Genomic DNA, 11,294 nt, shown 5'->3' with positions numbered 1-11,294 from the left:
AACTCGGCTATTACCTACTACTGACAGCATGATGACCAGCTAGGGGAAGATGCCCCGCTACTTGGTCTCTCTGGAAATCAGCGTCCTGGACAGATCTCGAAAGGATGGTGAGTCTGTCCAGATCCGCAAAAGATGAAGGTCGTGGCGCAAAAACCAAACGGGAGCGTTCCTCAGGCTTCAACCCCTGAAGCACAATGTCAATGAGCTCAAGCTCACTGATCCCCAAACGCAAGACCCTTTCCACCGTGCGAATGTCCCCCACGTATGGAAGTGGTGGAGGCAGTGACCTTTGAGGCTCTCGAGCGGGTCGTGGGGGCGTGGATTCTCGAGGCAGAAGGGAGAAGGGAAAATGGCCCCCCTCGGGTGGCAGATGGGACTGGTCGGGGCCGTGGTCGTAACCGCGGGCGGGGCCGGGGCGCTCAGCGACCTGGAGCCCGTGCTCGTGGGCATGGCCTTGGCCCTGGTCGGGACCAGGCAGCCCGGGGTGGGTTCGATCCAATCGAAGCTGCCGCCATCCAGAGGCTGTTCCGTCGCAACAAGAAAAAGGCGATCAATCAGATTCTGATTGAAGGTGACAGTCGATTCTGTACCGTGGATGACGCAGTGGTGGAGGACCATTTCAGAAGGGTTTTCTCGGCTGGTGACTTTCGAGTCGGGCCAACTCCCCAGGTTGTTCGTGACACCATGACTCCTCACGAGCCATGTGACGAAGACCAGGACCTGGTGGGTGAGATAACCCCTTAGGAAGTGTCGGCTAGGCTGGGGCGGGCTTCCAATACTGCACCGGGCCCTGATAGGGTCCCCTATTGGGCACTCAAGAGGGCTGACCCGGGTGGTGTGGTGTTGGCGGCCATCTTCAGCCGATGCCTTGAAGAGAGCCGGACTCCGGCAGAGTGGAAGAACTCCAACACTGTGCTCATCCACAAAAAAGACAACCCCATGGACCTCGACAACTGGAGACCATTGACCCTAGCTTCCTGCATTTCGAAGCTGTACACAGGGCTCCTGGCCTCCAGAATTGGCAAGTGGGCCAGGAATGGCAGGATCTCCTGGCCCCAGAAAGGTTTTATGGAGCACGAGGGGTGCTATGAGCACAACTTCGTGGTCCGATCAGCCATCGATGACGCCAGAAGGGGAGGGAAAAGAGTCGTGCTTGCATGGCTTGACCTCTCCAATGCCTTTGGGTCTGTGCCGCACAGCTACCTCTTGCATGCGCTTCAGATGCATAGGATGCCCCAGAAATTGATTGACGTGGTGAGTGAGCTTTACCACGGGGCAACCAGGAGAGTCCGCACGTCACAAGGCTTTACCGGTCCTATACCAATGGCGGCAGGGGTGAAACAGGGCGATCCGCTCAGCCCTATTCTTTTCAACCTTGCCATTGAGCCAGTGGTCAGTGCAGTACATAGTGCTGCTGAGTCGGACGGGTATCGTCTTGGTGGACGCCACTTCTCTGTCGTGGCCTACGCGGATGATCTGGCACTGATTGCGTCGGGCGAGGAGCAGATGCGCAGGCTCCTGAGGACGGCGGAGGATGTCGCTGCCTGGGCTGGCCTAAGGTTTAACCCCAGGAAGTGCGCAAGCCTCGAGGTGGATTGCCGCAACCGCAGGCGAGTCCTGGCGACCGAGTACGAGATCGGCGGTGCTCCTATGGTGTGTCTGAAAGAGGGCGAGGAGTACCGTCATCTTGGGGTGCCAACAGGCTTCAAAGTAGACCAGACACCAGAACGTGACATTGCCAGAATGGCCGAAGATGTAAAGAAGATTGATGAGAGTCTTCTGGCACCTTGGCAGAAGTTGGAAGCCGTGGGGATGTTTATACTCCCTCGGCTAGACTTCGTCATGAGAGGAGCCAGGGTAGCCAAGACCCCACTGAAGAAACTTGACAATGATGTAAAGAGAATGGTGAAGAAGTGGCTCTACCTTCCACAGCGAGCCAGTTCTGAGGTGGTCTATCTGGGTGTGGCAGATGGAGGGGCCGGAATGTTCCCTCTGGCAGACCTAGTTGACATATCCTCCGTGGCCCATGCCTTCCGCATGGTCACGTGTACTGACCCTGTGGTGAAAGACCTGGCTAGAGCTACTCTTTCGCATGTCGCCAGGAAACGCCTTGGGTGTCCCGTTTCCCTTGACGAGGTTTCCGACTACTTGTCCGGTAGGTTGGACGGTGACTTTGCCAGGGATGGAGGTGACATCGGTTCTCTGTGGACTGATTCGAGGAATGCCGCCGGTAGGCTCCAAAAGAAAATCGGAGTCTACTGGAAGTTCGACCATGACGGGGAGGAGTTCCAAATTCGAATTCCCTCGCCTGACGGCACTTCCGGTCCAGTCATTGTCCCAGAAGACGCAAGGGGCCATCTCTTTTCAAGATTGAAGACTGCCATGAGGCTCAAGTTGAAGAAGACACTCACTAGGAAGCCTGATCAGGGGAAGGTTTTCGACGTGGCTTGCCGATGCCGTGATTCAAATCATTTCATCCAGGCCGGCAAGTTGGGAGTATTTCAAAAGTTCCAAAATCGGAAGATCCAAAGAATATATTGCCGATCGGATGTTCCAAAATCGGAATTTCCAAAGGTTATTTAGCGGGTCGGAAGATCCAAAATCAAAAGATCCAAAGAAAATATTGCCGATCGGAAGTTCCAAAATCGTAAGATCCAAAAGTACAGTCATAACTAGAAGTACAAATTTATTTCTTAAAGTAAACTTATGAAATAGACTGTCCGTTTCACTTTGGAACTTGTGGTATGCCGGGTCGGAAGATCCAAAACTCTAGTAATCAGATCGGAAGTTCCAAAACGCTAGAACTGTTGCGTCTCTCAGATTGAAGGCGTTTAAACACACGTCGTCACCAGCAACGTTATTGGTTATTTGTTTTGTTAATTGATATTTTAATTAATATTTTTGTATTAGTATTTTCAAGTACACACACTTAAATACACACGCATTCATACATACATGTATATATGGGATTTTGTAGGCATGCAGGGCTAGTGTTGGTATTGTTTACTATTTATTTTTAAAAGTAAAATAACGTGTTTATTTTTATTCTTAAAATATGGTTTAAGTATTAACCTTGACAATAACAATAATAAATTATCTGGCAAACGTCTTAAACAAATAATAACTTATTTTTATAGCTTATGACAATTTTTGTTTACTCCGTAAGAGAATCCAGAATAAATCATTTGAAAAATGAAAAGATAATGAATTTGTCGTGGTTTATTTGAGCTGAACTATTAAGTTGTAATAGTGTACTAGTAACCAACGCTAAATATTTGAAGTTGTTTCCGGTTGTTGTAACAAACAGGTAGTTTCAAATTTAATTAAATTGAAATTGTAACGTTAAATTGTATTTAGTTTTCCCCACAACTAGCGAATGTCTGCTGTAACCTAATTCAAGTGAAATGTAATTTTTTCCTTACAAAGAATGTGTTTTATCAGGAAATGTAAAATGTTCAACTGTATATCAAACATTTGCGTCTAATCAAGTTTTGTTGGAGATTCAATTTGTGTACCTAAGTAAAAGGTTTTGTTGTAACAATTTTAAGTCATGTTTGAAAATACTTATTGTTCTGCAAACTATCGCTTAATCGTTGAAGATATGAGAATTGACTTATACGACATAGTTTTTTGGTCTTTATATGTGTAAATAGCTGTTCTGAATTAAACTGTTTAGTCCAGGCGCTGAGGGGGTTTGAGCATGCATAAAAGTGTAACGAAATTTGACTTTTGATTGTTGCTATGGGTACCTAGTAGATGAAGAAAATCGATGTTGTCGCATTTCTAGGTGGTTAATAACATGGGGGGAGGGGGTGAAGTTGGGGGGCCGCCCCGGGGGGCCAACACGCACAAAATAGCTTATATCTCGTGAACCAAAAGTCATATGAATACGTTAGACACGTCAAACTGTGCAGAAAAATGCATTCTACAAATAGATTATGTAGTAGTTTCACGGAAATTGACAAGAAGTTACTAAAAATTATATTTTTTAAATTTACGATAAGTATAATCAGGAGTATAATGGTTTTTGTTGTTGTTTAGAACCATTAATTTTTTAATTGACAACTTTTGAGAGTAGTACACAATAGGTAAATATTACTTCTGTATAATGAAACTATTGCGGTACATAACTTAACAGCTATACAATCTTCAGATCCAATAAACATAACACCAACAAAGGCGCAAAACGCGTCGCGGTCATTGTTCCTGCTGCCGTAACTACTAATGGCGAACACAGTTCAAGCTGATACTTATATTATACTTTTAGAAAGATGGAGATTCTGAGGATTCATTGTCATATATATATATATAAAATAGTATTGAGGGACCATTATGTAGCGGGATATATAGTTTGTAAAAGAAGAGAGTTCAAAATATATTTTGGTGGTGGATCGTTCCATCACCATCTGAAACTGCAATAAATTCCCTACAATTTATACATCTCCGAATCTGAGGTTGGTTATAACAATTTTATGTAGTTTTGAAAAGGTCATAAAAATTATGTTTTCGTAAAAAAATGTTAACATTTCACATTCTGACGTAAATTACTCAGGAAATTTCGATTTTAACTACATTTAACTATACATTTTTAGAAAGAGCTTTTACTCTTAAATTATGCAGTGTAACAAGGCTACAAATACAAGCTAGGAATACAATGGAAACTCCATGTACAGTATCTAAACTTAAATTTATTTCATTACAATGCAAAATTGATGGTAAAAGAAAAGAAACTAAGGGTTCACAATAAAAGTTTACAAAGGGTGGCAAATGAATTTACTAAATTAAGCTTTAGGCTAGGCCTATTACAATAGTTCTAATTTAGGTTGAGGGGTTATATTGCATGGATCTTTATCTCAGGTGGGGTGATCGAGCGGCGTTTGAATTTAATCTTGTGATTATATATAGCCTAATTAAATTTTGTTTTGAAATATAAATTATGTTCGAATTATTTTCTGAAAGGTTAATTAATTTATGTTCTATATAAGCTTCTATTAGTTTCTTGACTTTTAAATTCTGGTACAAAAGTTCAAAAGTTAGGCTTAAAAGTGTTGTAATGGCTTCGATCCAAGGAAAGAAAATGTCTACTGGAGTGATCTCACCAAAATTGATGTCTTCTTCACAGTTAAATTTCTTGATGTTGTAGTTATTAATGTTTGTAACAAGGACGGATCTTCTTTAATCAAATTTCACTAATTTATTCCAAATATATGCACTTTTTAAAAAAATTTTTATTAAAATATGCAGTTTACAATTTATATCTTCATACTAGCTCAGCACTCTTAGAAGTGAGGAAGGTTTGATGCATTGTTGCATTCACATATGTCAATGCTGACTTTATCACGGAAAATTGTAGGCCACTGTTCACACATATATTATAACAATTTTCATTTGCCATAGAGCTAAATTTGAATTTTGACAAGTTATTTAAGTAAAATTATATTGAAATTGAAGCAACTTTGTTACAAAAGGTTATAGGTTATTATATATTTACATGAAATAAGGTTATTTGGAAATGTTCTATATTATAATGTATTGAATCAATTACCTATGGGTCTGTTTGGCCATATATTATACAAGGTTTGATAAAGAGAGATGGATTGACATATTGATAAAAGTTAAAACATATGGTAAAAATTAAATTATTCTATTGAAAATTTTTGTGAAAATACTAAATTGTTACAGCAGTATAATATTTATTTACTGTTGATGCAATAAATTTATTTCTCATACAACAATTAAATACAATTTGGTAATTAAAATAGTTTGGTAGTTTTTTATAATTTTATTTTTATGCGTATTAAAAAAAAACATTGATATTTCTACGTAAGGAATCATATTTTACATAACCTTAACATTTGGATAATATGGATAATAAAAACATTATTTTTATGATTTTTGTGGGTTGATTTAGACATTTCTAAGTTGAATAATCCAAAAATTTGCAAACCTCTTGCTACTACGCCTAAAAGCATTAATGAAAAATATATATTTTTATATTATTATATTCTACATTTGTCACTGAAACATAATATATAATAGATATCTACTTATATGGGCATGTAACTGTTCTCTGGTGAATTATATGGTACCACTACAAAAGGGCCAAAATATAACCACCACTGGTACCCAGCAGATAGGGTCAAGGATTGAGAGATAAGAAGTAAAATTATAATGCTTCGAACTTCACTATAACTTCAGCTGTTCAGGTCAATTTAATTGTTAACGATTGGTGCGATGATTCGTTGCATTACTGTCAGAGACAATGAGGGGTAAAGAAAAAATAACCTCTCTTTTTAAGTTTTGAGTAGTGGTTTTTGGTAATTAAAATACTGTTGCAGGTTAATTAATGCACACAACTCGCGTAAATAGTGTTAACGACACTCGTAGAAGTTTTTAAGGCACTCGCCAAGGCTTGTATTTAACGTTTTCTACTCGTATCGTTTACACTACCTTTACGCGATCGCCGAAACAGCTGTTGCACCAATTGTGCAGCCTGGTCAGGTGACAGAAACGTTCAACTACCAAATTTTTTATAAACTCTCTTCTTTTACAAACTATATTTCCCGCTACATAATAGTCCCTCAATACTATTTTATATATATGAAAATGAATCCTCAGAATCTCCATCGTTCTAAAAGTATAATATAAGTATCAGCTTGAACTGTGTTCGCCATTAGTAGTTACGGCAGCAGGAACAATGACCGCGACGCGTTTTGCGCCTTTGTTTGTGTTATGTTTATTGGATCTGAGGATTGTATAGCTGTGAAGTTACGTACCGCAATAGTTTCATTATACAGAAGTGCTATTTACCTATAGTGTACTACTCTCAAAAGTTGTCAATTAAAAAATTAATGGTTCTAAACAACAACAAAAACCATTATACTCCTGATTATACTTATCGTAAATTTAGAAAATATAATTCTTAGTAACTTCTTGTCAATTTCTGTGAAACTACTACATAATCTATTTGTTGAATGCATTTTTCTGCACAGTTTGACGTGTCTAACGTATTCATATGACTTTTGGTTCACGAGATATAAGCTGTTTTGTGCGCGGCGGCCCCCCGGGGCGGCCCCCCAACTTCACCCCCTCCCCCCATGTTATTAACCACCTAGAAATGCGACAACATCGATTTTCTTTATCTACTAGGTACCCATAGCAACAATCAAAAGTCAAATTTCGTTACACTTTTATGCATGCTCAAACCCCCTCAGCGCCTCGACTAGTTTAAAAAATTGACTACTCGATTCCCGTGCGTTCGACTGACCAACATTTGTACATTAACTCCCTTTACTATTCAAATACTGTTTGCGTAACTGTGATGTATATGGGTTGCGTTCTGAATCACAAGGCACTGTAATTATAGATAGGGCTCAGATTATTAATTGACGAATATTGTGTAAATAAAGCAATTGTTTTAAATCCGCTTATTAAAAGTATGCTATTGTAAACGAATCAATTTAGCATTTAATTTGTTTAAATAATAGTGATATATTGTTATCAAATGCACAACAATTATTTTCAATAAATGTGTTTCCAGTTGGTGTCGTTTGAGTGCACAGGCGTCAACTCAATGTTTCACCCGTATTTAATGGTAGATTGCACAAATTGTAAACACTATTTTTTATAGTTGAAACAAAATATGGACAGGTCTAATTAGTTACATAATTTTTGAAATTAATTATTTCATTATAATAATCTTTCCAGTAAAAGATTTATGCTCCAATAGGACTTATCAGTCTTCGGCTTCAACTAATCAACGAAAAGTCTAGTGTGGTACCGAGAAATAAATTATGCCCCTTACCTATAAAAATAATCGTATTTTGCATGATAAATGTTTAAAAAAACTGGAGTAGGATCTTAAATATTCCTTTTTTCATTGCATACCTTATTCAATGTGTTATTAGTTCTGCGATGAAATTTCTATGGTATTTAATAGAATTATATTTGTATTGTAATAAAACATGTCTGTGTAGTATATTTCTTTAACAATTAAATGTAATTAACCAAACTCAGCAAGGATCAGTCCCCCGTTACTATCTTTTAGTTTAATATTCATTTATCTTTGTTAAATGTATATTATTATCTACAATTTAAAAACATTTATTAGAAATCTAATTGTCTAAATGCAAATTTACTTGCTCTTATTGTCCTGCCATGTAGGTATAAAATGAAAAAATGAAAGTATTGTAGAAGAAGGTTCGTGTAAAGGTAAATTTAATGAAGAATGCGCAGCCCAGTAATTTGTTGATATTGTAAAGAGTGTGATATTTCGTTATAAGTCTCTTTGAACTGTGAAGGATCCAAACAGTAAACAGAAAAGTAAGTGTTACACAGGAATTAGTACTGGAAGGTGCTGAAGACTGTACAGTATTTAGAATCATTTGTGTTCGATAACTAAAGTGAACCTCCACAAAACTACAGTAACGGTAGGCCTACAGTGGTAGACTGTGGAAGTATAGAAAAACTGTAGTTAATTTTTCACAACAAATAAACTTACAAATGTTACCTACAATTAATGTGGATCTTTGGTTTCTAATGACTCAATTTTTTACTTTTATGCCCATAACATTTATTGTACTCCCATTGATTATGGTTGCTAACTATCGCTATATCGTCATATATCGTCATTGGCCGCATTAAAGGTAATACGATAGATGAAATATGAAATATACTTAATTTTGTGACAACTTATTTGCTATAGAACTTTCAATTGCTATATTAATTACTAGCAGAGTACCCGTCCTTCGTATACGGGGTTGGCATATAAGTAAAAAAAATTCTTATTGCAGTTATATTGAACTCAAACTTGGAACTTGCAATGGGGGAGGACACATGTTGATAAAATTTGCTTCTTTAAATTTACAGTATACTATAGTATTACACACATACCATAGCCATAATATTCCACCACTTCATCTGAACAATAGAGAAAAACAAATGATTAAAAGTTCATAAAATATCAAAAATTATTCATGAAATTAAAAACATAAACACAACTGTAAACAATCCTAGGCTACCTTGACAGTTCTCATGGCATACCACAGTTTGTTGTTGCTGCTTAGTTATAATTAGCTGTTTTCATAAATGCAAAAAAAATATAGTTTTGCACCCTGTTGGTAAATCTTATAACTTTTAATGCTTTTACATAGAACCAACTTTTTTAGTTGAAACAGCTGACTAAATTCTTTTATTCCCTTTAAATATGAATACTCATCATAAAGTTAACATGGGAAACTACAGAGCCACTGGGGTGGAGCCCGAAAGGATTTTTGAGATAAGAATATGCCTATATGTTAATCGGGAATGTGAGTTACCATCATGCCAAATTTCAGCCGGATCCGTCCAGTAGTTTATGCGTGATTGAACTTCAAACAAACAAACACACAAACTTTCACATTTATAATGTTAGTAAGATTTTTGACCCAGTTATAACTAACTGTTAACAAGTGTAATTGATTATTGTTGTAATGGTTGTGGTTACTGTACTAGGATACTAGTAACACTTTTATTACCTTACAAGAAGTGATACTCTCACAGGATTTTTATTCCTTCTTGTTGTTTAAACCCGTTGTTGAGTTATAAGCTCACTAATGACAGCATTAATTATGATACCAAAGAAATTACATTAGTTTCGAAATGGGTTGTGAAAACGATTTTCAAATTTGCGCCACTATTTCTAAAGGAATTGAGATTTTTCCTTAGGGATGTAGCATACGGTATTATAATAATGCAAAGTAAAACCCCCAGATGTAATTAATGTTCTTGGCATTTTGTTATAATGATATGATAAAATATATTTCTGCTACTGTAATTTTCCGATCTTAAATACAAAGTTCAGTGCTCCATTTCGTTCAACAAATATGGTCACTGTTAAGCCATACGGCCAATGATCAATTGTTAAATGTGCAAATTAGTTCTGTAGTGAAATAATTACTTAACGGAGGTATTGTATTGGTAGTCTTCAAACACGTTTGTAGGCTAGAAATAAATGATTTAGAATATTTTAAAGGAAAATCTTTGAACTCTTATTTGATATTGTTGTGCAAGCAAGCAGGCAAGCAAGCAAGCACACATAAAAGCAGACTTTACTCGTATATACGATGACAACTTGTTGAAATTTTGTTAACAACATGTTTTGTATGATCGTCCCAGCTCAGATTAGCATCAATGAAGAGTCCCAGAAATTTTGTAACTTCTACTTGATCTAATTGATTGTCATCTAAATAGATTTCTGGTTTTAGTTTGACCCTTGCTTGTTTCCTACAAAAAGATATGAAAATGGATTTACTTGGATTAAGAAGAAGGTTTTTACCATCAAGGAAGTTTTTAATAATTGAGTGACTAATAAATGATTCAATTTCAATGCCCTCCTTGGAATTCCCTGTCACAGTGATATTAGAGTCATCGGCATATGAACATACGTTACTGTTTACGGATAGTAAGTCAGGTAGCCCTTTTATGTAACAAATAAACAATAAAGGTCCTAAAATTGACCCCTGTGGTACTCCTTGTTTAATTTTTAAATTTTGAGAGTTAAACTTCCGGATATAGTTATAGTGATTTTTTTAATTGTTGAATTTAATGGTGTGCTCAATTTCTACAAATGGCTCCCGATTTCCCAAATATGATTCAAACCACTTAGACTCTTAGCCAGTAATTGCTAAATTAGGCGATGCAATTAATAGTTTTTCACTGTCAAAAGCCCTAGTCAAGTCAAGAAATATACCAACCACTTTTTGCCCTTTGCCTACTGAATCTATTATTGTTTGAATTAATTCTGTACCAGCTGATATGGTGGATTTCCCTTTTTGGAAACCGTGCTGAACGGTACTTTGCGTACTTCCAATTTATAAGAGCAGAGACCATCTTAAATTTTGAATAGTGACGCAAGGTGCGGGCTATGTTAACTGTACAGCGCTTGACTACTACAGCATAAATGCTGGAATTAGGATTTTTCAAAGATATTAAAAGCTGAAAGTCCTGTAAAGAAAACAAACATTTAAAGCACTCTTGTGACATGAATAAAATATATTAAGATGAAACGCTGAGAGTACCTGATTTCCAATTTTAGTGAGTGTAGGTGTTATTGAAGCTGAAGAAGTGCAGCCGTAGAGGTGTGAAGATCCTGTAGATGAGAGAGATGGCAGCATAGGGGAGTTAGGGCCTCACTGCTGGGGGAAGAAGGCGCCTTCTGTAGGGGACGATGAGAGGATGTCGGTCGTATGTAGAGATGATGATGTGCAGAGTTGATGTAGATAAGCATTAGAGAGTAAAAAAGCTATTCTCTAGCA

The 11,294-nt window shown here is 37.5% G+C and overlaps 1 protein-coding gene across 1 annotated transcript; it reads left to right on the top strand.

Annotated features, from left to right (window-relative positions):
• Nucleotides 1–264: 264 nt before the first annotated feature.
• Nucleotides 265–11,253, top strand: LOC129000889 (uncharacterized). Its single transcript, XM_054427966.1, has 3 exons — nucleotides 265–723; nucleotides 820–2,496; nucleotides 11,116–11,253. Exons 1-3 carry the CDS (start codon nucleotides 265–267, stop codon nucleotides 11,251–11,253), a joined length of 2,274 nt encoding a protein of 757 aa, XP_054283941.1.
• The last annotated feature ends 41 nt before the right edge of the window (nucleotides 11,254–11,294 follow it).

Source organism: Macrosteles quadrilineatus, unplaced genomic scaffold (assembly GCF_028750875.1).
Source record: "Macrosteles quadrilineatus isolate MER2022 unplaced genomic scaffold, UCM_ALF_1.0 Scaffold_1__1_contigs__length_201487025, whole genome shotgun sequence".
NCBI classification, from domain to species: Eukaryota; Metazoa; Arthropoda; class Insecta; order Hemiptera; family Cicadellidae; genus Macrosteles; species Macrosteles quadrilineatus.
Note: the sequence above shows the minus strand (reverse complement) of the source record. Positions and strands in the feature narration are given on the sequence as shown.